The sequence below is a fragment of the Dermacentor silvarum genome, chromosome 1 (assembly GCF_013339745.2).
Source record: "Dermacentor silvarum isolate Dsil-2018 chromosome 1, BIME_Dsil_1.4, whole genome shotgun sequence".
In the NCBI taxonomy this organism is placed as follows: domain Eukaryota; kingdom Metazoa; phylum Arthropoda; class Arachnida; order Ixodida; family Ixodidae; genus Dermacentor; species Dermacentor silvarum.
The window spans coordinates 241,431,121-241,455,895 of NC_051154.1; the positions used below are offsets into that span (position 1 = coordinate 241,431,121).

The following is a 24,775-nucleotide window of genomic DNA, read 5'->3' on the forward strand; positions in this document are numbered from 1 at the left end:
GCTTTGGTGGTGATGAGAACGGCACATTTATTTGTTTGCTTGCTTTATGTGCACGTGTGCGTGTGTGTGTGTGTGTGTGTGTGTGTGTGTGTGTGTGTGTGTGTGTGTGTGTGTGTGTGTGTGTGTGTGTGTGTGTGTGTGTGTGTGTGTGTGTGTGTGTGTGTTGTGTGTGTGTGTGTGTGTGTGTGTGTGTGTGTGTGTGTGTGTGTGTGTGTGTGTGTGTGTGTGTGTGTGTGTGTGTGTGTGTGTGTGTGTGTGTGTGTGTGTGTGTGTGTGTGTGTGTGTGTGTGTGTGTGTGTGTGTGTGTGTGTGTGTGTGTGTGTGTGTGTGTGTGTGTGTGTGTGTGTGTGTGTGTGTGTGTGTGTTCTGCGCGTTTCATAAAAAAAACATTATATTACTGTTGCTCTTTGCTAAGATATTCAAAGCGAGTATCCAGTACTAACGTAGCATTCATTCCCTCATGTCACTGTCACTGGACAACAAGATTTCGCATCCATTCACTACGAAATGAGCTGTCTGAATTCAATTAAAGACAGGCCACATGCAGGCAATGTACCCATAACATCTCCATATACTTTACAAACGCCGCGACTCTGTGTTGAATCGCTGAGTGTGGTACACTGTTTTCTACTGTATGTCCCACAGTACGTGACCTGAAAATTAAAGCAGACAGCCCAACAGCTGGCCAACAGCTTGAGTGCAGTTGGTTACGTAAGTCCGTACGAGTATAAATACCGCGTACTTTCAATTTATCCGCCGACACACCATTCACCGCGAGAACAAGCAATCCTTTGCAGCGCACAATAGCGTTCACAACTTGCACAACGCGAAGAGCCTTTGCGCCAAGCCATCTTTGTGCCTTTACACAACGGTAATCGTCAGCGGAAGTATACAATCGGAGAAGGACACGAAACGAAATATTCGAGTCCGTGTAATCCGGGTGACGTCCATATGCGGATACGCACACGCACACGAATTCGTCCGCTGCGCGCCCGCAAAGCAGGTGGCGCTGATCCGCACTGCCCACTTGTTTGTTTCCTTTTTCCACACAGTAGGGGGGGGGGGGGGGGGGGTCTCTTTGTGTTCCGTAATAGCCTCGCGTGCGGTTCTGTCCGTGTTGCCGCTGCTGCTGCCACCGGCGCGGCCTCAGCGGTGGCAGCGGCGGCGCGCTCCGCGCCGGGGCCGTTCGTCTCGCGGCAGCGGCGGCGGCGGTTGCAGCAGCTACCTGCCAGAGAACCGGAAACGGGGACACTTGCTGTTGCTTTGCTGTCGCGGACTTCCTTCGCGGGCCCCACTCGCCGTCCCACAGCAGGCTCACGCTGGCGTCGCGTGTTTGGCAGCTGCGCGCGACAAGGGTGACGCGACCGTGTGTAGTAGAGATAGTTGCGCGAGCACTGCAAGCCCTCTGTAAAGGCACGGTGTTGGGAGAGACGCGGCGGTGTGTTGCAGCGCTCAGATTCGGGGAGTGGCAGAGTGACGACTGCGTACAAGCACGCCTATATAGCTCCTCCGGACAGGAAAATAATCGCGTCGTGGGACCGCAGATTTGACGATGCAAGAACAGCCATGTGGTGGCCCCGCAGTGGGTGGTGTGGGGAATATTATCTTGTTTCTTTCACTCTCTTTCTCTGTGAGACTTCGGCCTTCGTTATTGTACATAATCCACGCCGTAGATCAACGTCCCCTTCTTGTTTTATGGGTTGCGTGCAATTGTGCAGTACATTTGGTAACTACGTGCTTGGCTTGGCACTGACGTCCTCTAATTTTGTACATTGGGCTAAGCAAAATGAATAAAACAAAATAATAAGATACAAGGGTGCGGTGGTGAGTCAGCTCACCCCACAATCGTAAAGATGGCGTATACAGTATATACTCCAGTGGCCCACGTTCGGCCATCTTGTCTGCTATACCCTTAGAATATGTGCGTCTATACTAGCATATATAGCCAGCTTTGAAACCATTTGTGTATGAAGTAGAGCATCCTTTAGCGAAAATGTGAAATTTCATTTTCCAGTAATCTCGACTCAACATTTATGGTTATGCAGATCGACGGCAGGAACGGCAACGTCTATATATGCATATCCCACGTCTTTATCGAACAGGAGGCAGCAAAGGTACATTGTTTCTTGCCCAGAAAAAATAGTTATCCCTCGATAGCGTCAGAACTTGGGCTTCGCAGTTGAATGTTATCGATGGGAAATGCGTCGAGAAGAAACAGAGCTCACCTTCTGTTACTTCCTTACAAAGGTGCAGTATCTCGATGTTAAAAATGCACGTCATAATAGCATGAATAGGTTTGGGGGTGCTATTCTTCTTCTTCATTGTTATATGGTACTTGTCGGTTAATAAATGTGCTGGATTGGTAACAATAGCTACTGGTGGAAGTTTGTCCCCTACCTCCGTCTTGACGCTGCTTACGCCAGCAACGCTTTGCCTACGTGTAAGAGGTGCTCCACTGCTACGCACGTGAGCTCAGCACTGTTGCAGAAAAAAAAAACTTAACAGGAAAAAAAAAAGAAAACCATTGTCTAAGCCTTGGGACAAAGTAGAAGGTCCCCAGTTGTTTAGACCCTGCTGCGACAAGGGCGACAAAACATAACGCGAGGCTGGCCGAATTATACCTCCGCTCGTTAGAAAAGGCAAAATGACTGCGCCAAGATCGCTACAGCACGAATCCTTACTCCGCTGCGACCATTTCGAGCTGCCTATACTTGCCCATACTTCTACTGACACCGTGCTGTGGTCAAGTGGGTGCAAATTACATTACGCTACGCCTTCGAATCGCGAAATAACGCAGGTTACTCACTCGCCACATTAAAAAAAAAAAAAAAAAAAAGAAGGCCCGGTCAGTGTACACGTTAAAGTGAAAGCAATTTTTTTTTAGGCAGCTTTATTGCAAGTGCACAAATAAACACGGACACCGTACAAACTTGAAATAAAACCCGCGCAACGAGTCTTGGCTATATAGAGCTCGGGAAAGAAGGGTGACCTCCTCCCCGTTTCCCAGGGCGTTGAGATTGACGCTATAGCAGGACGGGAGCGCGCGCCGCGCTCGAAGGGCAGCATACGAATGAGGAGAGCGTGAGACGAAGGGGAACTCGGGCCCAATGGGGACGCCGCTCCGAAGAGGTCCCGCGGGAGCAGCTCTGGCCGCTCGAATGAAAACGCCACGAAGCGGACCCCGACATCGTGGGGGACAGGTCGCACCGTGAATGCGGCGGCATAGAGCGCGCCCCGGCATAACTTGGCGACGCCTGGCTGCGCCAGCGGCCCAGGCGCGCTGCAGCGCGGCTCACTGGGAAGCCGAAACGCTCCCGCCTGTTTCCCGCTTCAATCCCGCGAGCGTAATCGATGAGAGAGCACTCTAGCTACCCCCCCCCCCCCCCCCACTCTATAGCTCCCTCTAAACGCGCTCACGAGTGCGCACGAACTGCGTGGGTGCAAGAGTTCTCTCTCGATTTCGCTTCCTCACTCCATTATGCCGCGCCGATCGTACCTCGGCGACAGACGAGGCACTGATTGGAGGGAACGTTGCCAGATACGCCGACGTAAGCCACCGCTGGCTGCTAGGGGTCCTTTTTTTTTTTTTTTTTTTTTTTTTTTTGTAGTCCCGGCGCCTGATGTCCTTTTTTAGCCTTTTTTTTTTTTTTTTGCTTCGTTTCGTAATATTTTGCTCCCACATTATTGCGTTGCTCGGTTTATGAGCGGATTAGACGAGGACGCAAAAGAACGGCGAATGTGTTCTGGAAACGAGAAAGAAAGAAACCGAGAACATTGCATGACGTAAACAGTTCGTACGGAGCAACAGCGAAGCGTCCTTCTATTTCGTCACTCCTGCACGGGCTCGGGCAACGGTGTGGATGAAGCGAAGGGAACCGAGCCTCTGTTATTCTTATTGTTCCTCCTGTGGTGCTGACGGGCAGCTTGCATTGACGTAAAAGAGTGAAACTAATGCGCAATAGGCAATGTTGCGAGCCCGAGTTGTATATCCATAGCTTTTCCGTTGCAGGCTGCAAAGTGTGGCTACATTTTCTTGTATCTTTCTTTCTGTCTTTTTTCTTTGCCAGTGCGAAAATAGAGATGGTTACCTCCGTGCACCGGGACTACAGCGCGCGCCCTGATCGCGCGTTGTAGTCCGTACGTGCGTGATTTCTCAGCTTCACGATACAAATGTCTGATTAGGTAAAGATGGTCTCATCCAGACATTTATTTCATACTGCTTTGCATACTTCGACACAAATACAGGTCGCTCGGTCTCCTATACAGTAGTGAAAAAATTTGAGCAGCCAACAATTCAAAATACCTAAACAAGAAAATGAAAAACGCGAAACACATCATACATTTTGAGGAAACTGGAGGGCAATGCCGGTAGTACTGCAAACGCAGTGACCAAGAAATGAAGGAGAAAAATAACAGCAAAAAAGAAATGCGGACAAAAAGAAAGAGGAGGGAGGGATTCTATGGAATCGGTGAGAAACGCGCTGAAAATTAATACACAAACTGAGCGAGTCGCCTTCGTGATGTGGCGCCTTAAAATTCCGTCTCTAGGTGAGGACGCGAGAAAAAAGGGCAAACTAAAGCAACAAAACAAGCATCCAACAAAACCGTAAGACCGCGCCTGGCAGCGGTGCTGACACGTCTCGCGCGTTCTCGACACGCCGGCGAGGACGGGTGGAGGAGCACGACGAAAATGCGAACGTGAAGAAGAGGACACAAATGAAAGAAAGAAAAAAAAAAGAAGTAAAGAACACGTAAACGGTAACGAAAGAAGAGGAACATGTGAAACACCGAAGCGCAAGCGCGAAGGCACACGTGCTCGCGTCTGATTTGGCTTTCAAATGATCGCGCCGAGTGAGGACGGAAGAGAATCCATCTTGGTCTCCAAGCCGGAGAGCTCTCCGTCGCCAGCGCCGAAGGAATGCCGCGCTTGCGGTGGTGGCCCGCCGTGGCGAGACGCAAGGCGAGACCACTCCTCCCCCCGCGTGCGTCGCCGTGCATCGCAGACGCACGCACAACGCGTCAGGTGCGTCGCCTCGAAGGAAGAAGAAGAGTTAAAGTCGCGCACTCTTAAACACTCCCCCAGTGCAGCGCCCGTGAGCGCATATACACCCTGCGACACTGGCTTCGCGCCCACTCTTCGGCTAAACCGCGCGCTCCGAAGGGGGGCGACCTTTTATATTCGCGCCTCGCCCCTCGCGGAGCTTCTTCTCTGCTTTTACGGCGTATGCCCGCGCCACAGCAGCAGCAGCAACACCCGCACAGCGTCGTCGTCCCTCTTCGATATCGTCGCCCCTTAGCTGCGCGAGAGCCTCGCCACGCACTCCGCGGTCTTCCGAGAAATAGTATACGCGTATACAACGGCGTCACCGCCTCGGGCTCGTGTGCGGGGCTTGTATGTTTTTGGTGAATTAATTGGCGTCGCCGCGGCTCGGCGACGTCGTCGTGCCTCGAGGACGATAGGGGTATTGCACTGCACCGCCCCGCGACGCCTGCGGCGTCGCTGTATACTCGATCGCTGAAGCGGTCCCGGAGCAAGCGGCTTGCTCGCCGCGTGCGTCGATTTTTGGGGCTGCCTGTATGCAGCGGCCGAGCCGTGCACGGCCATCGTTGCTCCAAGAAGGAGGGGCATGGTAAGGAGGGGGGGGGGGGGGGGGGGGGGGGACAGTTACTGCGGCAGCCGCGGGGCACGGGGATAAACGCGCCCTGCCCCTTCCGGCTCTCCGCTCCGCAGGGCGGCTTCGCTTGCAGGACCCGTAATTGTCAATAAGTCGGCGATAGCCTGTAATCATTTAGCGACGCAAGCCGCGAACAAGATAGAATAATAAGAACGCGAAGGACGGCTATCGCGTCGAGAGTATAACTGGACCAGTGAGGAGCGCTATACGAGGCGCGCGTCCGCGGAGGCCATGTATATACAGGGAGGAAGCGCAGGAACCCCATCATGCTCACTGCCGATATTCCGTGCCTTATGATAAACGAAGCACGGCCGGTCTGCGCTTGCGTGCGCAGCGCACACGTCGTTATTTATGGGCGCGCGTATCGAGTGGTCACGCCTTATATCATTCAATTAATCGCGACATATAGACACGATAATTGTTTCGCGTGCAATCTGCGGAAGAGTAGCATTAGCAGATCACTTTATAAGGAGACCGTGGACCATGCTGAAATGGTATATTTACGAGATCCCATGCACGGGCGCACCCGGTGCCATATTTCAACGATGAAGCTGTGGGCCACGCAGGCTGGGAGAATCGCAGGGATAGAAGTACACATGCGCGACGGCTAAGCTAGACGTTTATCAAACTAAAGCTCATAGCTGCATAGTTAGGTGTAACACTGCCGATAATGAGGACAAGTTCACCGCGAAATATTACGCATGTCGGACACTTTGTCACGTGCTGTGAGGAGGCCTACAAAAAGAAGAAAAGAAAAAAAAAAAAACCTTGAACGAAGATAGCACCGAGAGATTAGAAACGGGCGTTAAATTATTGGACACCACAAATGTTATTAGATGCAAACGTTCGCACAGCGGCTCCGTCATATTCGACTTGAAACCTCGACGGAAGCTTTTGACTTAGCACCTGAAAACTTATATACTGACCTCGTATTCACAAATACGTTCTTCCGCTTGGAACTGTTCGCAAATGGCAGATGCCAGCAAGCCATGATGTCGGTCATATTGTATACCAAAGCCGGCTGGCCAATGAAAAACAGCACTTACGAGCGAGAAGCTTTGATGAATTTGGCCACAAACCTGTTCGCTTCAAGCCCGGACAAATGTTTGCTTTGTTTTGTTCGCTCGCCTTTTGTTTCTTCTTTGCGTAATATATACAGCCTCCGTCAAAGCCATACTTGTCGCGAAACCGGGTGCTGGTGCTCCTAACATCTATCGCTCCCAAGTGGCCCAGACTGAGAGAGACTGTTTATGCGTGTCATTCCATACTCAGCTTCGGAGCACCAGACGTACTGCATGGAGTCCCGCACTAGAAACCAATGACAGATGTAGTCATTCGTCGTGTGACATCGAAATTATCGACAAAGCCTGTCCCTGATTAACGCCAAGCAATATGCGCAAGCGCAGTGCACGCGCCGTCGTCCACAGAAAGGCGTACGTCTCTTTCTTCATGAACTTATAGCCTGATACAGGAGCAAAAGTAGGCAGGGCACAGCATAAATACAGCTGTAGAGGCACGTTTCTTCATCCTTCCTCGAGCAAGGACAAACTAAACGTGTCGCCATAACATGCGATCATTCATCTTACCCGTTGCTTCTTCGCGTCAAACCTCATTACTATAACGAAGCTCCTGTAGCTTTCAATGGCATGCTTTAACTCTTAGCTGATTATGATATGCACTCGCGATCGCCTCGACAGGGCACAGAACGCGAACATACTTTAGTTTGCTAAATTCTGTTCAGGATAATGCATCAATTTTTTTTAGCTATCTTGTAGTACCGGCGCGCGTTCAATATATTATTCGCGTTAGGGAATGAAAATTTATTATTTAAGATAAAGAAGTTGTGGTGTCCATAGCGAGAAACACAAAAATAGAAAAGATGGATTCGGGGAAGGATGGAAGGGGCGCTTCCAATTATTTTCTACCGGTCTGCCAAGAGGCTCAGACGCATTTGCACTTGGCACAAACTCCGCAAAGGGAGTTTAGCAAAAGTGAAATGAGCAAGAAGATTGAAACGAAGAGGTTAGCGCTAGGTACTCGCATCCATTCGTTATCGATATCCGTGCGCGTTAAGTCTGCAAAATGGTGGGCAAAATAAAAGAGACAGAGAAGAACGCACAGCGCCTCCCAAGGTCCAAGATCTGAATGGCTTAACAAATGAGGCGCCTTTTTTCGAATAAAGCAGACTGTAAAAAACAGAGAGGTGACAAGTTAATGGTAAAGCTTTAATCATGCCGCTGTAGGCCCAGCGGTGAATCGACGACAAGCAGTTTGTTCCGACTTATATGCGTAAGCACGGCAGCGCAGCATGGGACCCGACAATCTGGTGAAATTGTTAAGCGCGCATCCTTCTTCACGGCAGAATGCGTGTCTGTCGTCGTCCTTGGTTTCTGTATATACTATTAGTTGTGGCCTGATAGAAATGGCCCGTTATTTCTTCGTTCACCGTTTATAATCATCAGCTGTTTTTTTTTGTTTTTTTTTTGTCGTTTCGTTTTCATTTTTATTTTTTTCCACAACGCGAAGCTCACACAATGCCTCGAGAACGTGCAGCCTTCTCTAGCTTTCGTATTTGTCATCTTCATTACAGTGTACTTCTAACTCTACCGTCCTTACTGCTACGATCAACAGTCACAATAAATATCGCGTTGAAAAAATGAGGAAGTCTTGTCTCCTTATGAATAGTTAACAATGGGGCCACATGTGTCACGATAACAGCGAACGTTTTCATCTTTGTAAGCATCAGTGTATTCGATGCAAGGAAAAATAAGTTGCATTCGATGCAAGGAAAAATACATGTTTTTGATTCTAGCATGTTTGTGTACATCTCTTCATCTTTTTTTCTCTTCCTCAAAACTTCTCTATCTACCTTGCTACCGCTATCGATACCTGTAACGGATCCGGTCGTATCAATCTCTACCCTGCTTTTATTTTTTTATTTTACATGAATACTTTAAACGTCTCTTGCTTATATCGACTGCTGATCGGTTGATGCTTCCGTCCACTTGAAATCCAACCACTTCTGGACGCTGCACGTTACCTACGGATCTCACAGGGTGTGATGCAGCCGTGATCAAAGCGCCGCCTTGCGGTGACTTTTTCAACCACAGAGTGTCGGAAACATTTTTCGTGATTGACGTTTTTCTCATCGAAAAGAAAGTGCCAGTTCAGTGATTTGCTAGCGCACACCCTTATTACGGAGTGTTACGAGTGTACATGGGTGCTAAATAGGCGCAGTGGCGTGTTTAAACGCGAAAAAACGCCAATTTAGCACATCCAAAGGTGTTAAGGAGTTTACTGTGTACAACAGTCATGATTATGCTGCTGCCGACACCTTCACGCTATTCAACTGAGTCGCGATAGCCTGTCACTGAAACGTCGCAAGATGGCCAGCAGCGCTGCCGTTGTCGCTTGCGTCTGCGGTAATCCGGTGGCGATGCAGGATGAGTACGGACAAGCTGACACACTCTAATATACGAGGGTCTCTACGATTTTTGAGCCGAGAAATGTGTACACAGCGGCGTCCCCCGTAAACACGCTCACCCACTCGCCAGTGTTACGTACTTCATTTTCCCCTGTCCATCCGGCTCAGCGCAAATGATAACGCGCGAGCGGACAGAAGCCAGGGAGGGAGGGAGAGAGAAAGCGCGCGGACAAGGAACGGCACCGTCGTTACTTGCGCGGAGCAATAAAATGAGTAACGACCGGCGAAACGGGAAAGGCGGGGGATGAGTTTGCTACCTCGACGTCCTCCTGTCCGCTGGTTGACCCCCAATTAAACCGACAGTAACCTTTTTCGCACCGTCTGCTGAGCAGCCCGCGCGCGAAGCTCGGGAAAAACAAACACACCACCGCCGAGAGAAGAAGAGGGGTGGAGGGGAGATGCATCGGCGCCGCTGCTCGCGGTTTGGCAGCAGCACCGCAGCTGAATCACGGTGGCGGGGCCACTCCAATTGGAAAATCGCCGCCGCCGTCGCCGCACAATGAACTCCCCGGTGACCGCCAAGGCTGGACGTCGTCGCCGGCCTGGGCCGACAGCAAGCAAGAGCTCGCGCGCGTATTTCTACCCCTCACTCCCCCCCCCCCCCCCCCCTGCATCCGCAACGATGCTTTGTTCGTCCAGATCAAAGGACAGGAAAAGCTGCGGCAACGACGAGGGTCAAGGGGAGGCGGGCTTCCTCCCCATCGCCCCCCCCCCCCCCCCTCTTCCTCTCTTCGTCCGGCGACGCCGCCGTCCCTTTAGTTTCAAAGTCATGTCAGGCACCGGCCACCCTTTGTGCCACCGGCGTGGCGTGCCCCTTTGTTTCGAGCAGCGCGCGATGAATTCGTTGATGCGCTCTCCCTTCTTTGCGCAAGGATCCACTGTGCCACTCGTCACTCGGAGGGGATGCCGCATGGTCTTGGTGATGAGATTGGAGAAACCGGACGAGCCTTCGAGTTGCACGTTCCTAGGGTTATTTTTTCCCTTTCCCATCACTTCTTTTTTTTATTATTATTATCTTGCCCTATTGGCGATACATGCGAGTAGGTATACGTATGTAGTGTCCGTGACTGTCCCAAGCCTGACCAAGCAGTGGCGGCATAGCTGCGAAGCCAGCGACGACAAACCTCTTCACGCGATCTCTGCAATTTTGTCGCTGTTATGACGCTACTCGAGATGACACGAAAAATCGGAGTCATTGAAGAGCATCAGTGCGATTTAATCAAGCGGTTCTACTGCTCCTACCGGAGCATATCGTTCAGAATGCTATGGTGGGACGAGAACTAGAATATTAAATGACGAACTGCGTCAACATGTATTGCTTTAACGTATATCTATCTGTATAACGCATGTGTGTGAGGAATATACTGCCAACATCGTGTATCTGACGGGTATGTAACGACGTTGTAATCCTTTCACAGCGCGCACTGTGCTGCGGTGCTTGGGGCCGCCAGTTTTTATGCACGCGAAACTCTCGGCAAAAATAAATCACTAATTCGGATATTCTCTTACTATTATTATTATTACTAGTATTTCTTTAGTGATAGCACGCACACTTGAGCGCCTTCGCCGATCAAGATCGGGTAAGAGCAACTGGAATGAATCCATAGTGTTCACTTCTAATGTCGTGCCGGTGGGGTTCGAAGCACTGCAGCTTCACACTGCCGGTATACGTCAGGTTCATCATACACGCTGCGTTAAAACTTACTCCGCTTGCCCCTATATGCGTTCGCGGTGCGGACGACGCCGCGAGCGCGCAGCGCTGAAAGGTTGGCGCTTCCAGCTTCCGCAGCACTCCGCGCTGCGCGATGACGGGGGTGTAAGCATGCAGTCGCGCGGGGCGGGCGCCACCCCCCACCCCGTTGTGTAACGAGCGGCCACTCCGCGCCGACAAAGCGCGCACCGGTGGCGGCCCTCGTCGCTGGCTGCTTTTCGCCGTTCGCGCGGCAACGCCTCGACGTTCTTCTCCGCCGCTGCGTCCGGTAGCAGCGTCGACGGCGCGCGCTCTCTGCGGCGAACAGTGGGCGGCTGGGTGGTGGTTACGGGCCGCGTTTTATCGGCGCATTCGTTTTGGGCCCGCGAAGGCCGCGCCGCGCTGGTTCGCGAGGGGTGATGAGGCGCGGTCTCGGTTGCACAAGCTGGTCAAGGCCAGTTGGCGTGTGTGACATACGGATCGCGTTCGTCGTGGCGCGCGGTCCACGTGGGGCCGAGGACAGCTGCCCGCGAGCGGCGGGCAAGAAGCCGCGGCCCTTGATCAAAAAGTGACATTGAAACAGAGGAGGAGAATGCGAAAGAAGAGAGTGGGTCTTCGTCTTTGTCGGCACTCGGCCGTCGCGGCGATAAGGAGCAATGTTGACAGCGGGCGCAAGAAAAACCCGCACACAGCGAAGCTCTGCGTTGAGGAGCTTCGCATTACAGGAAGGGTGTGCCGCACGGCGCTTAGTCATGCTCTCAAAAAAAGATAAAAAAGCGCAGTATTTCGCTCGTGGAACATTCTTGCAAGGCCCACGTAGGTGCGCTTAAAAATAGACACTGAATTTTCCCATGAACGGGCGAGGTGAATGAGAAGTTACTGCGCTGGTTGCCTATAGGGGCTTAAGAAGGCACCCTGTTGTCAGTATATAGTAATGCTGTTGAGATCGCAAGAAACTCTCAGAAGTGTGCATATAGTATTTTCATATGGGGTTACACCAAATCAGTACCGACGCTCGTTTGGTAAATCTTTGAGAGCACCAAAGTGCCGCGGTGCGCATATGATCGTTGTATGCGCCAGCCACTTGCTATCTATTTACAAAACCAGTGCCACGCTTCTTAAGTGGGCAATTCTGTGCTGTATAGCCCAAGTTAACTTTCGTGGTTGCAACGTATATTTCTCCTATTTTGCGCGAGCTTAAGCCGCCATGTCGGAAAAGCATATACCGCTCGGCCAGTTAATTGATCAGGCAAACGAACGAAATAACAGTATCATTCAAATTTCCAGAGATATAAGCATTTCCCACATAATAGACACACAACGCTTCCCACCACACGCTGCTTAATCGCTTTTCCTACGTACACACGGACCGTCCGCGTCAACTATCACTTCCCGCGTGGTTCGGAGCATACTAGGCCTGCTGCGGGCCGACGGACATTGGCAGAACCGCAGCTTAGCTCAGGCAAACCCAAAATCAAGCCACAGAGTCAATGCTACCTTGAAGGTGTATATAGGGTATACCCAGCTAATCAAAGCTTAGTTAACCTCCCTTGCCTTTCCTTCCTCACTCCATTCATTCTCTTTCCCTGTTTCTCTGGAGGATTACAACAAACGCGGCACCGTTACCACGCTGGCTCGTATTACCTTCTTTTTTTTTTTATTCTTCTTCTCCTATTTGGCCAATCAGGGCCATCCACACCCGTGTGAGCCAACGCGCGCACACAACCCGCAGAGATTTGTCGGGGCCGCTCGGTGCCACGTGGCCTCATGGTAATCATGTTGCTGCGCGCGAGGGACTCCGCCGCGGCAAACGAGGAAGTGCGCCGTGCATGCCAGTTTTCCACCCCGATCCATACGGGAGAACTGGCAGAAAGAGCAGCATACGAAAAAGAACGCAAAGTGGGAAACATGGAGGAAAAAAAAAAAAAAAAAGCGCGGAGGAATAGGGCGGGCATTAAATGCGAAATAAAATAAAAAGAGAAATTTATGGGGGAGACAAGCCGCGCCTCGCGGAATTGCGGCAACCTGACCCGCAAAAAAAAAAAAAAAAAAGAAAACGTCACGAAGGATAATGCACATCACGTCTGATGTTACCACCGTCTCTGCACGCGTCGCGACCAACAAATGCGCGCGGCAGTCGAGGCGACGTCAGCGTCGCCCTCCATGGCGCGTGCTAAGCTCACACCTGCTGGTGCTGATGGCGATGTCGCCGCGTCGCCTGAGTAACACGCTGCGGTTTGTCGTATACCTACGGAGGCATGTAGCATGCTTCCGAGGAGGCCCGGATAACCTCTCTCAAGTAAATCGGGTACGGGCGCTGGTGAAGTTTTGATGTACTCCATGGCCTGCGCGTGCGACAGGTTTCAGCGAAGTTGCACAACAACGTCATATCTGCAGTTCACACCGAGCTAGCCAGGTGCTCGCATGGCATGGTGCTGCGGCACACACCTCGCCACATTCGTTTAACATGCGAGACCAGACTACGAAATGAGCCAAGGCAAAGAAAAAACCTAGCCGTACGGAAGTTGTAGAATCCGCTCGGGGAACGCCTTTTGGGTCTGTTCCAAAAGTTCGTGCAGTACGTTTTAAAACAACATTTGTTCCACAAACTTTCACATATATCAATGTTGTCACATTAAACATACTCCCCAATTAGACACAATACACTGGTTCCACCTATTCTTACATTACTGGTAAGCACCCTTGGAAGTCCACTCCTGTTAAGCGCGTAGCAGCGAGTCATTTCCTTTTGAATTGGCGTCACGTCCCCAAAATGCCGCCCACGAAGCACCAGTTTGCATTTTTGCAGTTCGCTTTCAATGTACAACCGACGATAAGTGTTCAAGAAATGCTAGAACCATAGAAATGTTGAATTTTTTGCCGCTTATAGCGTGCACCCCACAGCATACGTGTACGTTTAGTATTCAATGAAGAAAAAGCGTCAGGTATTGTACCGTTGCGAATCAGGCGAAATGGTATACTCAATCTTTGAGCAAGCGACTCTGTAGAAGAAAAAAAAAGAAGAGCCTGGGTCAAAGCACATGTTTTCAGTTCAGTTCAGTTTTATTTCCTTAAAGACCCCTTTCCTAGGGGTATTAAATAAGGGGTGGGTACAGTTGATAATGCAACAGAAACACAGGTATTCAGAAAACTACAAGAAAGCTACATTTCGCAAGTGCACATGTTTGAATCTACGTGAAACGAACCTTGAGTAAAGCGGTAATTAAATGTTTTATAACTAACGGCGAAGGCGCACACTTTCGTTTGCTTACGTTGCCATACGTCGTATCTATTTTGCGATTTCGTGCACACTGTGACGCGATCGCGTACGCTCAACACACCTCGAGTTTTCTGTCAGATGCTTCCAAAGTGGGTGAAGTCTGGCTATAATGTATATAGTGGATTCCCGTTAACTTGACCATTGGGGGACCGCAAGATTGGGTTGAATTATCCGAAATGTCGAATTAACAAACGGCAGCAAATGAATTAACTCCTTCGTTCGCTATGAGCGTCGCAAGCGTGCATGCTTTCCTTCACGCCGTGTTTCTGGCCGATCTCTTTCCTACTGAGGACACCTTTTCTTACCATCCTGAGGGATCTCGTTCTTGACCTCGACGGAAAACGCCATGTAATTGCGACGCGATGCCATCCTGAACGGTTGAAGCAGAGCGTTGAATATGGGGAAGTGACACAGCAGGAAACAAGCGAAAGCGGATGGCTTCATGGGCAGAAGAAGCGTCGATCGGCCACGAAAAGATAGAAATAAAACAGTTTCACGCCTATAGGGAAGTATGACGCCGTCCGCTGATTTTCTTTTCTTTTTTTTTTTTTGCGTTTTCAAGCAATTAGTAACAGCTACACACATGAGGGGGTAACAGTGGGGGGGTCGACCTAACCGAGGAGGCATGCTTTCGTGTTCGAACTAAACGAGTTTTCCTTCCATAGCATTGTAAGGTTTCGCGCCGGGACATTAAAATGCGTTAACAATCAGTGGCGCCGAGGTCAAATTAACGGTAATTGACTGTATTAAGAAATACGTAACCGATAATGGGATCAAAGCCCTGTCTTCCACAGAGCATCCCAATGCTCTAGCCGTGAGGCCACGATCACACGCATGCTTCTCAGGTGCCAAAGTCGATCTTCAAACGTCCGGTGTGTGCGTCACGTGTCAGTTTCTCGAATTCTTCCTTCGAGACACCTAGCGCTTTGAGATGCCGAGTTAGATTGCACTGCCTTCGGGATCGGCCCACATTTTTCGTCAGACGGATACCTACACAGTGCCTGAGGTCCGCCTATAATGCTGTCACATTATAAGTCTGTATGACAGTCGTACGAAACCACGTTTAGTTACTTTCGAAAATACCCGCAAGTGTAACGGGATAAAGCCGATCCCATTTCTAGGCACCTTGTTTTTTTTTTTTTTTTTTTTTTTTTTTTAGAAGCATTTTCGCAGAACCATTTCTGCTAATTGTCACACAAATCCCAACACTGCTGTATTTCTTCTTTTTCCCTCCCTATTATATATATACACTACGCTGACATTTTTCGACGACGCACTCTTTCCACAAGAAAATGAAAAATAGCAGCTGTCAAAGAGTAACTGTACGAGAATGGGCTTCTTTTTCAAACTCTTCGCGGTCGGTTTCAATGCGAAAGCCCTGTCGGCGCACGTCACCTGCACGGCGAGTCGACTCGCCTTTTTAGCCTCCTTCGATCAGTGCTAAGTGGCTTCCCGCTTCCGGAACTGTCAGCGCATTCCGAGCGAGAGACATATTACCGAGAGCGCGAAGCGCGCCTGTTTAGGATTTGAATGGGGGCTCGCATGAATCGAACAGGATCTTACGGAGGGATTTTGAGAGTCCCATTTCCACTACTGGATTGATTCAACTTTTCACCGCCGGCGCGAACCACTCCCCGCGCGCGTCTGGTCGGCTGCCGCCGTTGCGCGCGCCACCCGAACAAGAACCTCCGGTCTTCGCCGCATTTATGACGCACTGACAGCGCCGAGAGGTACTACGTCCAGCCATCATTATCAACGCTCGCACGAGCCACCTTTACCCTCGCGAGTAACCGCGACGGATAGAGAAAGAAAATTAAAAAAAACGATAAAGAACAAGGAACCGAATGACAGGCGCCACGCCACCTTCGCCACTCTTACCCCGGCACCCTCCCCTATATGTATATGTTTATTTTTTATTCGCTTTCGGAAGCCTGCGCGCCGTCTCCCAAAAGCCAGCCCGAGGAGCTCCATGCCTATTCAAAGTCGCTGTTTCGCCGGTGCCGCAGGAAACACCTCGGCTGCAGACACACGCTGATTCTAGGTAACTTTGTGTGTGTGAGAGAGAGAGGGGGGAAAAAAACCGAAAGCAAACAGAATCCAGGCGCGCCGGCGGCGGCGGCGGCGGGTAGTCGCCGTTGCTATAGCCCGCTGGAGTAAAAGTTTCAATTTCACTCGGGCGCACGCATTTCGAACCGGAGACTGGCGAACCGGCTTCTGGCGAACCGTGGAATGTGCGGCCGCCACGTCGGCTGCGCCCAGCGACTAAGCAGATCACGAACGCCATTTTTGAGTCTTTGAAGTGGTGCGGCGCTTCTCACTGTCACGATGCCGGAGATCTGTTACGAGGCGCGGAGTTGGGGCGGCCAGAAGAAAGCACACAGCGCCGGCGGCGGGAGGAGGGGGGGGGGAGGGGAGGCGCGGTGGTCGAAATTTCTCCCTCTTCAGCTTCTTCGCCAGTTCAATGGAAAGGATCGAAGCGTAGACCGGCAGCGCAGCGCACCTATACTGAATTGGAGTGCAATGCGCGACCCTTGCACGAATTCTAGCGAAAATTTTCGCCACCGCCGCCGTGAGGGCCGCTTCCCGGAGCCCCCCCCCCCCCCCCCCCCCCCCGCCGAACGATGTTTTGGGCGCTTTTCTCTATTGACGGGGGCGAAGCGTTTCCGCGTGTGGGCCAGTGTTGGCGCTATCCTACAGGAAACGCAATTTTCACTTATTCGAGCGTCTCTGGCGAGCGGATCAGCCGCAAAAAGCACGAGCGCCGCCACCACAGTTTGGAGAGATGTTTGCGCTTTTCGGAGGAGCAGGTCGAAAAGGGCTCTCTGCCCTTGAAAGGAAATCATCTCTCCCCGATTGACGATTTGGCCATTCTTTCCCCGGTCACGACAGGTTCCCTTTGGTCCAAGCACTCGCCTGTTGCTTTATATGTAGTGCAGAGCGCGCGAGTTGTGGGCATTCTCGATTTGAAGGTACCATAATTTTGGAAGGACTAGTTTGATAAGTTTAAAAGAAAAAAAATAATACGATAACATTTCCAGCTGAGAGACGTTATTTGCCCTCTTTGTGAATGACGGTGTCTATGACCCAAGAATACGAGCTCTCATAACCATGCTTGGCCGAATATGCGTACGTAAGTTCGTTGTATCATCCGTGGTCTTCAAGTGTCTCATTGTGGCGAAACATAAATGCAACAACAGTATAATCAACATGCATTCAATGCTCTTTTTCCTATGTGACGCTACAGACATGGCCGGGTAACGTTGTGTGATGTATGTATATACGTATAATAGGGCCAGCCTTTCAACAACGTAAGAGTGGCAGCGTCAAAATGTACTTGGGATTCAAAGTTAGCGATTAATAATGGTAATCTTTTTGGGTCCCACCAAACCTATGATTCTACATTCATTCATTGATTCATTCATTCATTCGCAGCGATATGCACTCTTCGTAAGTATAATTTGTTGTGCGATACACGGGTGTTGGAAGCTATAGCAACATAGTACTATGCATGCCTTCTTGTGCTATAGAAAGCAATGTCACGCACTTTGAAGCTGATTGTCGCAGCGAGCGGCAAGCAAATGGGAGAGCAAAGCTCACCCAAGATATAACGAAGGCAGCGCCGCCCCTCCCCCTCTCTTAGCGTCATGTATATGCGTTTACTTTAAGATCCGAAAAGCGACACAGTGTACGCGGAGGACTGTGTAATGCTCCGTCCGGGCGCGACGACCGCACACTGTTCGTATGATCGATGTCTACTGCCAGCACTAACCTATGGTTCTAAAACTTTAAACAATAACAACAAAGAGACTTGAAACAAAGCCGCGGAAAGAGAGATGAAACGAAAATTGATGGGCGCGATGTAAACAAGAAAGGTGGAACTACTGACTAGAGGGCAAACACGAATATATTTTATTCTAATTTAGACTAAGAGGAAGAAGCGACGTTGCGCAGGCCACGTAATGAGTAGAGCAGGTGGTTTATTGGAGCAACACAATGAGCGTCACTGAAAGGGCAACGCGGTTTGAGTAAGCGAGAGAGATGTTTTAATGAGCGGGAAAGAAAACGACCAGGTCAACAGGAATGGCGTGCCTTGGTCTTACTATACCCCTCAACGTGGTAGAGAGAAATGGCAGGGAGAAGAAAATGACAGTGACGATGCAATAGTGGAATGAGCTATGCACAGGGCATCCCCGTGCGCTCATGTGGACAGCAGAAGGTTAGATATAGAGCGATGAGATGAGAAAATGTGCAGTCATGTATATACGATGTGGTCGGCTGACTTGAGTAAACCAGAGGCCCCCGCGTACAGGACCTTCCATCCTGCAGGAGACTTAAATAGGCCGATGATGATGGTGAGTGGACACTGAAATGGTGTGTCGTTTGTCGCGCAGGTCCTCTCCGAGCAACTACAACGACGTGAAGCTGAAGCTGCTGCAGGAGGGCGGCCTGGAGTTCCGCGATGCGGACATGCTCTATCCCGGCGATCCAACGGCGCAAGTGGTGTCGTATGCGGCGGGGCCGTTGCAGCCGCTGCCGCCGCACGAAGACGTCTACGGCTCTACGCAACTGGGCGCCATCATGGACTTGCAGCAGCAGCCGCAGCCGCAGCATGTGCAGGCCGCCCAAGTCCAGGACCACGAGCCCAAGAAAAAGAGTGAGTGTCCCGTCGACACGGCGTGTATACACGCACCTGCACGCGCACGGAAATCGGGGTGGATTGTGCCACAGTTCGATGGCGTTTAAAATCATTTCTTGATTGATCACCACCGACGCCTCGGTTATTGCCCATGGGCGGCAGTAATCACTGGCCCACCTGCGAGCGCCGGCCAATCATGGGCATGTCTTCAAGAAGACATTGAAGAGTTAACCACAATACCTTGATTTCGGCGAGTTGATTCATCTTGACAGGCTTCATGTAACAGCGCTAAGGACAAGTGCAAAAACAACACAAACCACACAGCGCCCGTCGTGTCGTTTGTGTTCTTTTCGTCTTTAGCGCTCTTATGCGAAGACTATTAAATGATACGTTAAGCTAGACTGGTAGAGTGCAGTTCCATAAATGCAAGTAAGTCAGCCTTACCGTGACCGGAAGCTTGGAACCCAGATCCTGGCAGCGTCTGACCGAGGCTACTTAAAAAAAAATAATAAAGGCATCATAAGGTTGTCCAAAATAAACGAGAACTCAAACTGGGGCACTGTTTTGTTTATATATATAATATTTTTCTCCTGGTTCCCTATTCGTTTCCTATCCGTCAAGCCGAGTGACCGCTCCCGGTGATAATGGCGTCGCGACGTCATGCTACATAGCCAATGAATAAGGGTAAAATGAATTAAAAAATAAAAATAATCGCTACGAAGCACAGTCTCTGGCAAACTTTATGAATTTATACCTCGCAAAATGGCCTTATTACGAGCGAGAAAAAAAATTATCAGCGACGCTCGTGGCGTCTTTGGCGCCGTGGATCTGGCACGAAACTTGAGAAATTAAAGCCTTCTTACTCTATTTGTTTATTTCTTTCTCTCTCTCTTTTTTTTCTTTTCTATTTAAAGCAAACGAGCGATGCTTTAACGCTCACAAAGTAATTGCAGACAGGGATTCGAAGGACTAATCTACCAGTCTCGTTTGATTGAGTGCTCCCCTTTAGTATCCCTTTTGGCGAGTTTGACCTGAGTAATACTTCGCTCAAGATGGATGGCCCGAACATGCGCACACAAGGACAAGAAAAGAAGAAGAGAGACAAAAAATGCAGCTGTGTTGTCGCCTTTTCGCGTACAAGGTATAACGAATAAAATTTCGTATACGGACGCTATATGCGGTATACGCAAGAATGAACGTTTTGTATGGACTGTGATGAAACCTGTGCGGGGAAAATGCCCATCCGCACGACCAAAGCGATAGAAGTGCGCACATGATGTAAACGGTGGATTTGAACGTCGTCGCGCGATACAGCGTTCGTCATTGGAGGAAAAAAAAAAATAGAGAGAGAGGTGCCTATATGTGGCTTGCGTCAACGACACTCTTCCACCTTCTGTCGTGGTCATGATCGATAGTCTGTAGTTATCGTTTCATCTATCCATGCCTGTACTCAGGTCTGCATGGCCTCCGGTCATGCATGGCATATAGGCCACCTCTATAGTTGAAAAATGTGATCAAAGTTATACACATTGTGATGACATTGCACCATTCGTCTTAAATTCTTATCTATGAAACATGAATGAGAGCTCTTAGAAAAAAAAAAAAAGAAACAGCAATGAATTTCACTGCCCAGCAATTGGCCGTCCATCCGTCTCTCATGACGCAAAGAAGCTTCACCATGCAAATACGGGCAACAGCGTAGTTACAATTGTTTAAAAAGTAAAATCATGAACCCTCCTATACGGCTGTCTGCAAGTTCCCACGACTAGATAAGAACATTTTCTTTTTTTTTTACGAAAAATAATGAAAATCTCCAGATTTGTTTGAACATGTTGCCACTCGGGCCGAAGCACGCGTTCAGCGAAAAGTATACCACGTGCATGAATCGAAACGATGTTTTTTTTTTTTTTTTTTTTTTTTTTTTACCACATTTTGGTCCGCATAACCTCGTTTCGAAAAGAATTGCGCCTATATTATTATATCAGGCAAGCCACGTTTCGGCAGTAAACGTGAATGTAATAGCCTTATTCTGTTGACAGGATGAAATTTCGAACTACTCACTCACTGAAGAACGTTAACTCGAAATGCATGTTCAGCCAGTGAAGCTGTGCCCAGCCACGGCCCATCCTCTCGGGTATCACGAAGATTTTTTTCAACGACGGATTTTAAACTTTACCACGAGACAGGTTCTTTTTGGGTCCAACGCCATATACCACTTCCAACACCTAATTTCATTACTTCTTGATGATTCCTATACACCGAAATGTGGCCTCGGCTATAGTTTCCTACAAAAAAAAAATTCTAGTGAACTCTGGCGTTATGGCGTCTGCTGGAGCGGCGAGTATGACGTTTCAGCCAGCATGGGAATATTGATTGTAGTACACCAGATTTGCCTAAACTTGTCCATCTGACTTCAAACGGCTTTGTAACTTCGCAAATCGATAATTTCCAACAATATACCGAGTTCGCAATGACTAAGCATGCGCGCGGAGTCTTATCGCCTTATTGTGTTTATGAAACGGCTACGAGTGCTCAGAAATATGGAAAAAAAATAAAATAAAGCGCAATACGGAACGTCACAAGGAATTTTTGAAGCCACAATCACGATGATCAGACGTATTACTAACCATCATTCTCATGGTGGTTGAGCGATAGCCGTCGCAGCGTTGGAGTTGCCTCTATATACGAGTAGTAATTTTCCTATATAGGAACTCTGCAACCAAGACGACCGCCGCGGGAGGCGTGTCCGAGACGCCGAAATCAGTGGCCCGACGAACCCGTTTGGCACAACTGAGCCGCTGTGTGCGTCTACGTCATCGTATACGTATAACCCACAAGCGCGGATATGTGTATACGGCGGTGAAGGAGCCTTGCGACGTTTCGGCGCGCGCCGCGCGCGGCCCTCCGTCAACCAACGGAGCTCCGGCCGTGGGGATTCACGCACGGTTGGACAGCAGCGCATCTTTGTAGTACACGCGGGCGCGGCCGCCGCCAGGCATGCCACATTGCGCAGTGGGCTAGAACCGACCGTTTTCACGCTCGCTAACCGTAACGCCGTGTGTTTCTGCCTCACTTTCTTTTCTTTTCTTTTTTTTTTCCCCTGTTCTTCTTTCTTGCAAGACTCAACATCATTTCGTCTCTAAACGGATCCTTTTCACGTCGTCGCGCTGTACTTTTTGTTGTTTTGTTAGCTTGCCATTGCCTTCTTCTTCGCGGAAATAGAAGACCCGGCTCGATTTGCGTATGCAGAGATGGTACTCGTGATGTGGTCTCAACAAGGCCTTCCTCAGAACTATAGTATAGGGAACACTGCACTGCGGCATAAGAACGAGTCCATATATCTCTCTTCCTGTACTTGCCCGTGCGTTTTGTCCCGAAAGAAAACAGCTCGTGCTTATTATTCTTTTCTTTTTTTTTTCGAATTCTGTACATTGTACCGTATGCTGCTTTCTTCCTACATTAATCGTCGCGGAGCTTTCGTGATGCATTGCCCACGTTCGAAACTAATTCTTTTCTGTTTGAAGGTTGCACTCGGCTGGCTGCACGCAGCATCGCTTAATATATGACGCTATACAGTAATCGGTGGACTAAGGTTGATCGGCTCTTCATTCGAGCAGTATGGTATAGAAATCGGGCTGGCACGACAAATCTGCCCGTAACTATAAAAGCAAAACGCAAAACGAATCTTCAACTCTCCAACTCCCGGAGTGCTCGTGTCGAGAGCCCCAGCGCGACTATGTGGGAAGCCTATCCACGGCCCTTGAAGTTAGCATACGAGACCAGGTTGTACTGCTTGACGGAAAGGGCGGTCGGTTCATCGGGCGCAGGTATTGTTCGCTGCCTCCGAAGTGGAGGGCCGGCTGTCCATGGATCTCCCTGACCTGAATACCGTGCCACTTGAACGCTTTTCGTTGATACTTCCGGAAAGTCGTCTACATCGATTGGCGCCGCTGCGTTAGCACAAAGAAACGAATGCCGACTTTTATGCGTGGGACAAAAAAAGAAGTAGAGGTAGGCAGGAGACTCAGAGGGAGACAAAAAGAAGTAAAAGGTAAAAGTGAAAAAAAAAAAAACAACAACAACAACATAAGCTCAAAGAAGTGGAGGCCGTTACCCATGATCCTTGCTACCTGCCTCGTCGTTCTCTTTTTCTCTCTCTCTCTGTCTCTTTCATGCACTTCTTAACCGACTCACTGCCCATATTTTAGTACTTTGCTGAGATGGCACTTTTACGGCCTCTGTCCTCGAGAGAGCAGCTCGTTGAGAACAGGCACTACGCGCGCGTTTGCACAGACGACGTCGCATTTGGAGTTGCAGCGCCTCTCAGGCTGCAAAGGAAAGTTATAGGCTGCCACTGATGGCACAAAAAAAAAGGAGGGGGGGGGGGGGGGAAGAAAATGTTTACAAGGAAAACTTGGCGGTGATGTCCTCCACGCAGAGTGTCTGAAGAATGTGATGAACAAACAGCAAAGCTACAGCAGAATTACCTCAAGAAAAACTATACAGGAGGACTGCAGTTGTCTCGTTTAAAGAATATGTTTGTATGTCCATGTCCGTTCTTCAGGGGTACCAGTTTTCCCTCTGCGTGCGCCAGCGCATGTCAGTTTCGTGGTGTAATACGTGAACGTAACCAACTTGATGAACAACATGGGGCCGAATTTTTGTGAGGATTCTTTTAATTCCGTATCATCCGTTACGCTGAGTACGGCGTGAGCGAGAATAATACGGCGTGAGCGAGAATCGCTTTTGCATATACGAGGCCTACGCGATTCAAATCGTTAGCAAACTGCTTCTCCGCGCCTGCTCTTGGCCTCCGTGGCCTCACGGCAGCACTTCGTTCGTCTGGTAGCAGCGCGTGCGAAACTTCATCCGCTGGGAGAGACAGCTGTCTCTCAAAGAGGGGACCCACCACTAGCCAAGTACCTCCCCCCCTCCAACTCGACCCCTCTCTTTCAGAGACGTCCTTACGTCTTTCGCGCACTGAGCTGCCCGCGCAAACGCAACGAAGGCAAAGGAGAGGGGGTCAGTCTTTGATCACAGAACTCTCCCGAGATCGCGTACGCGGCGGGTCGACTCGGCTTTCGCCGATCAGAGGGAGAAGGGCACAAGCCAGCAGTATACCGTGTGGCACGACGCCGGGGCCGTTTCTCGCAGGGGCGGCGGCCGTTAAATGCCGGGTCCCACCGGGATGACAGGCGCAAAAATCGTAGCGGCGATTTCGTTTCGCGAAAGAGAGAGAGAGAGGGGGGGGGAGGGGACCCTCGGTGCGCGGCCCGTAGTGCCCCGAAGCCCAAGTTGCCGGAGGGTCAGCGACATCGGCCCACGGTGGCGTCCACCATGCAGCAGGGCCTCCATTAGAGTGTGGCGTTCCTCGCCGCCGCTATAACAACAGGTGTTCCGGCTGGCCCTGAGCGGGGCGGCGGAAGCCCGGGGATAAAGGCCGATTGAAAGGAAGGGCGCTCGCTTGATTCCCTGCGCGAACCTTTTACTCCTTGAGGCCTGCAATTGGGCAGCGCGTCACACTCCTGACAGTGCGTGAGAAAGTTTATTTTGATAGGGGAATGGCCGTGCGGCATGCGCCGCCCGGCAGCCAGCAGCGCCCGCTCATCTTGCCCCACGTGTTGCGTGAATGCCTCTCTCGCCTGCCGTGCGGGAGTAGAAGAGGACACGGCGTTTTAATAAGCCCTTCTCGCCGCAGGGGCTCGCCGTCGGTTTTCAGAAAGAAGCCCGGGTCGGCCTTTCCGGGGGGGGGGGGGGGGGGCAGTCAAGGGGGAAGGCAGCTGTGGGTCGCCGTGCGGCGGCGGCTATAGCTGCGGGTCTCCTCCAGCAGGAGCACGCAAAATACTAGGGTGCGCCACACGCTGGCACCCGGCTCTTTTTGCCGTGTGCTGCGCGTGCCTGCCCGCGCCGCTGGTCGGCACGCGGCTCGGCGAGCGCACTGTCACGCCGGCTGACGTCTCTTCGGGAGGCCCAAAAAGAGCCGCGCGCGCGAGCACACATACAGCAGCCT

At 50.5% G+C, this 24,775-nt stretch overlaps 1 protein-coding gene across 5 annotated transcripts in view; it reads left to right on the forward strand.

Annotated features, from left to right (window-relative positions):
- Positions 1-24,775, forward strand: part of LOC119436999 (paired box protein Pax-5) — a 202,856-nt gene that overhangs the window by 22,993 nt on the left and 155,088 nt on the right. For all 5 annotated transcript variants that reach the window (XM_037704049.2, XM_037704052.2, XM_037704051.2 and 2 more), the window contains exon 2: positions 18,521-18,783. In XM_037704049.2, the coding sequence (XP_037559977.1) occupies positions 18,521-18,783 (263 nt within the window). The remainder of the gene's footprint in view (positions 1-18,520; positions 18,784-24,775) is intronic.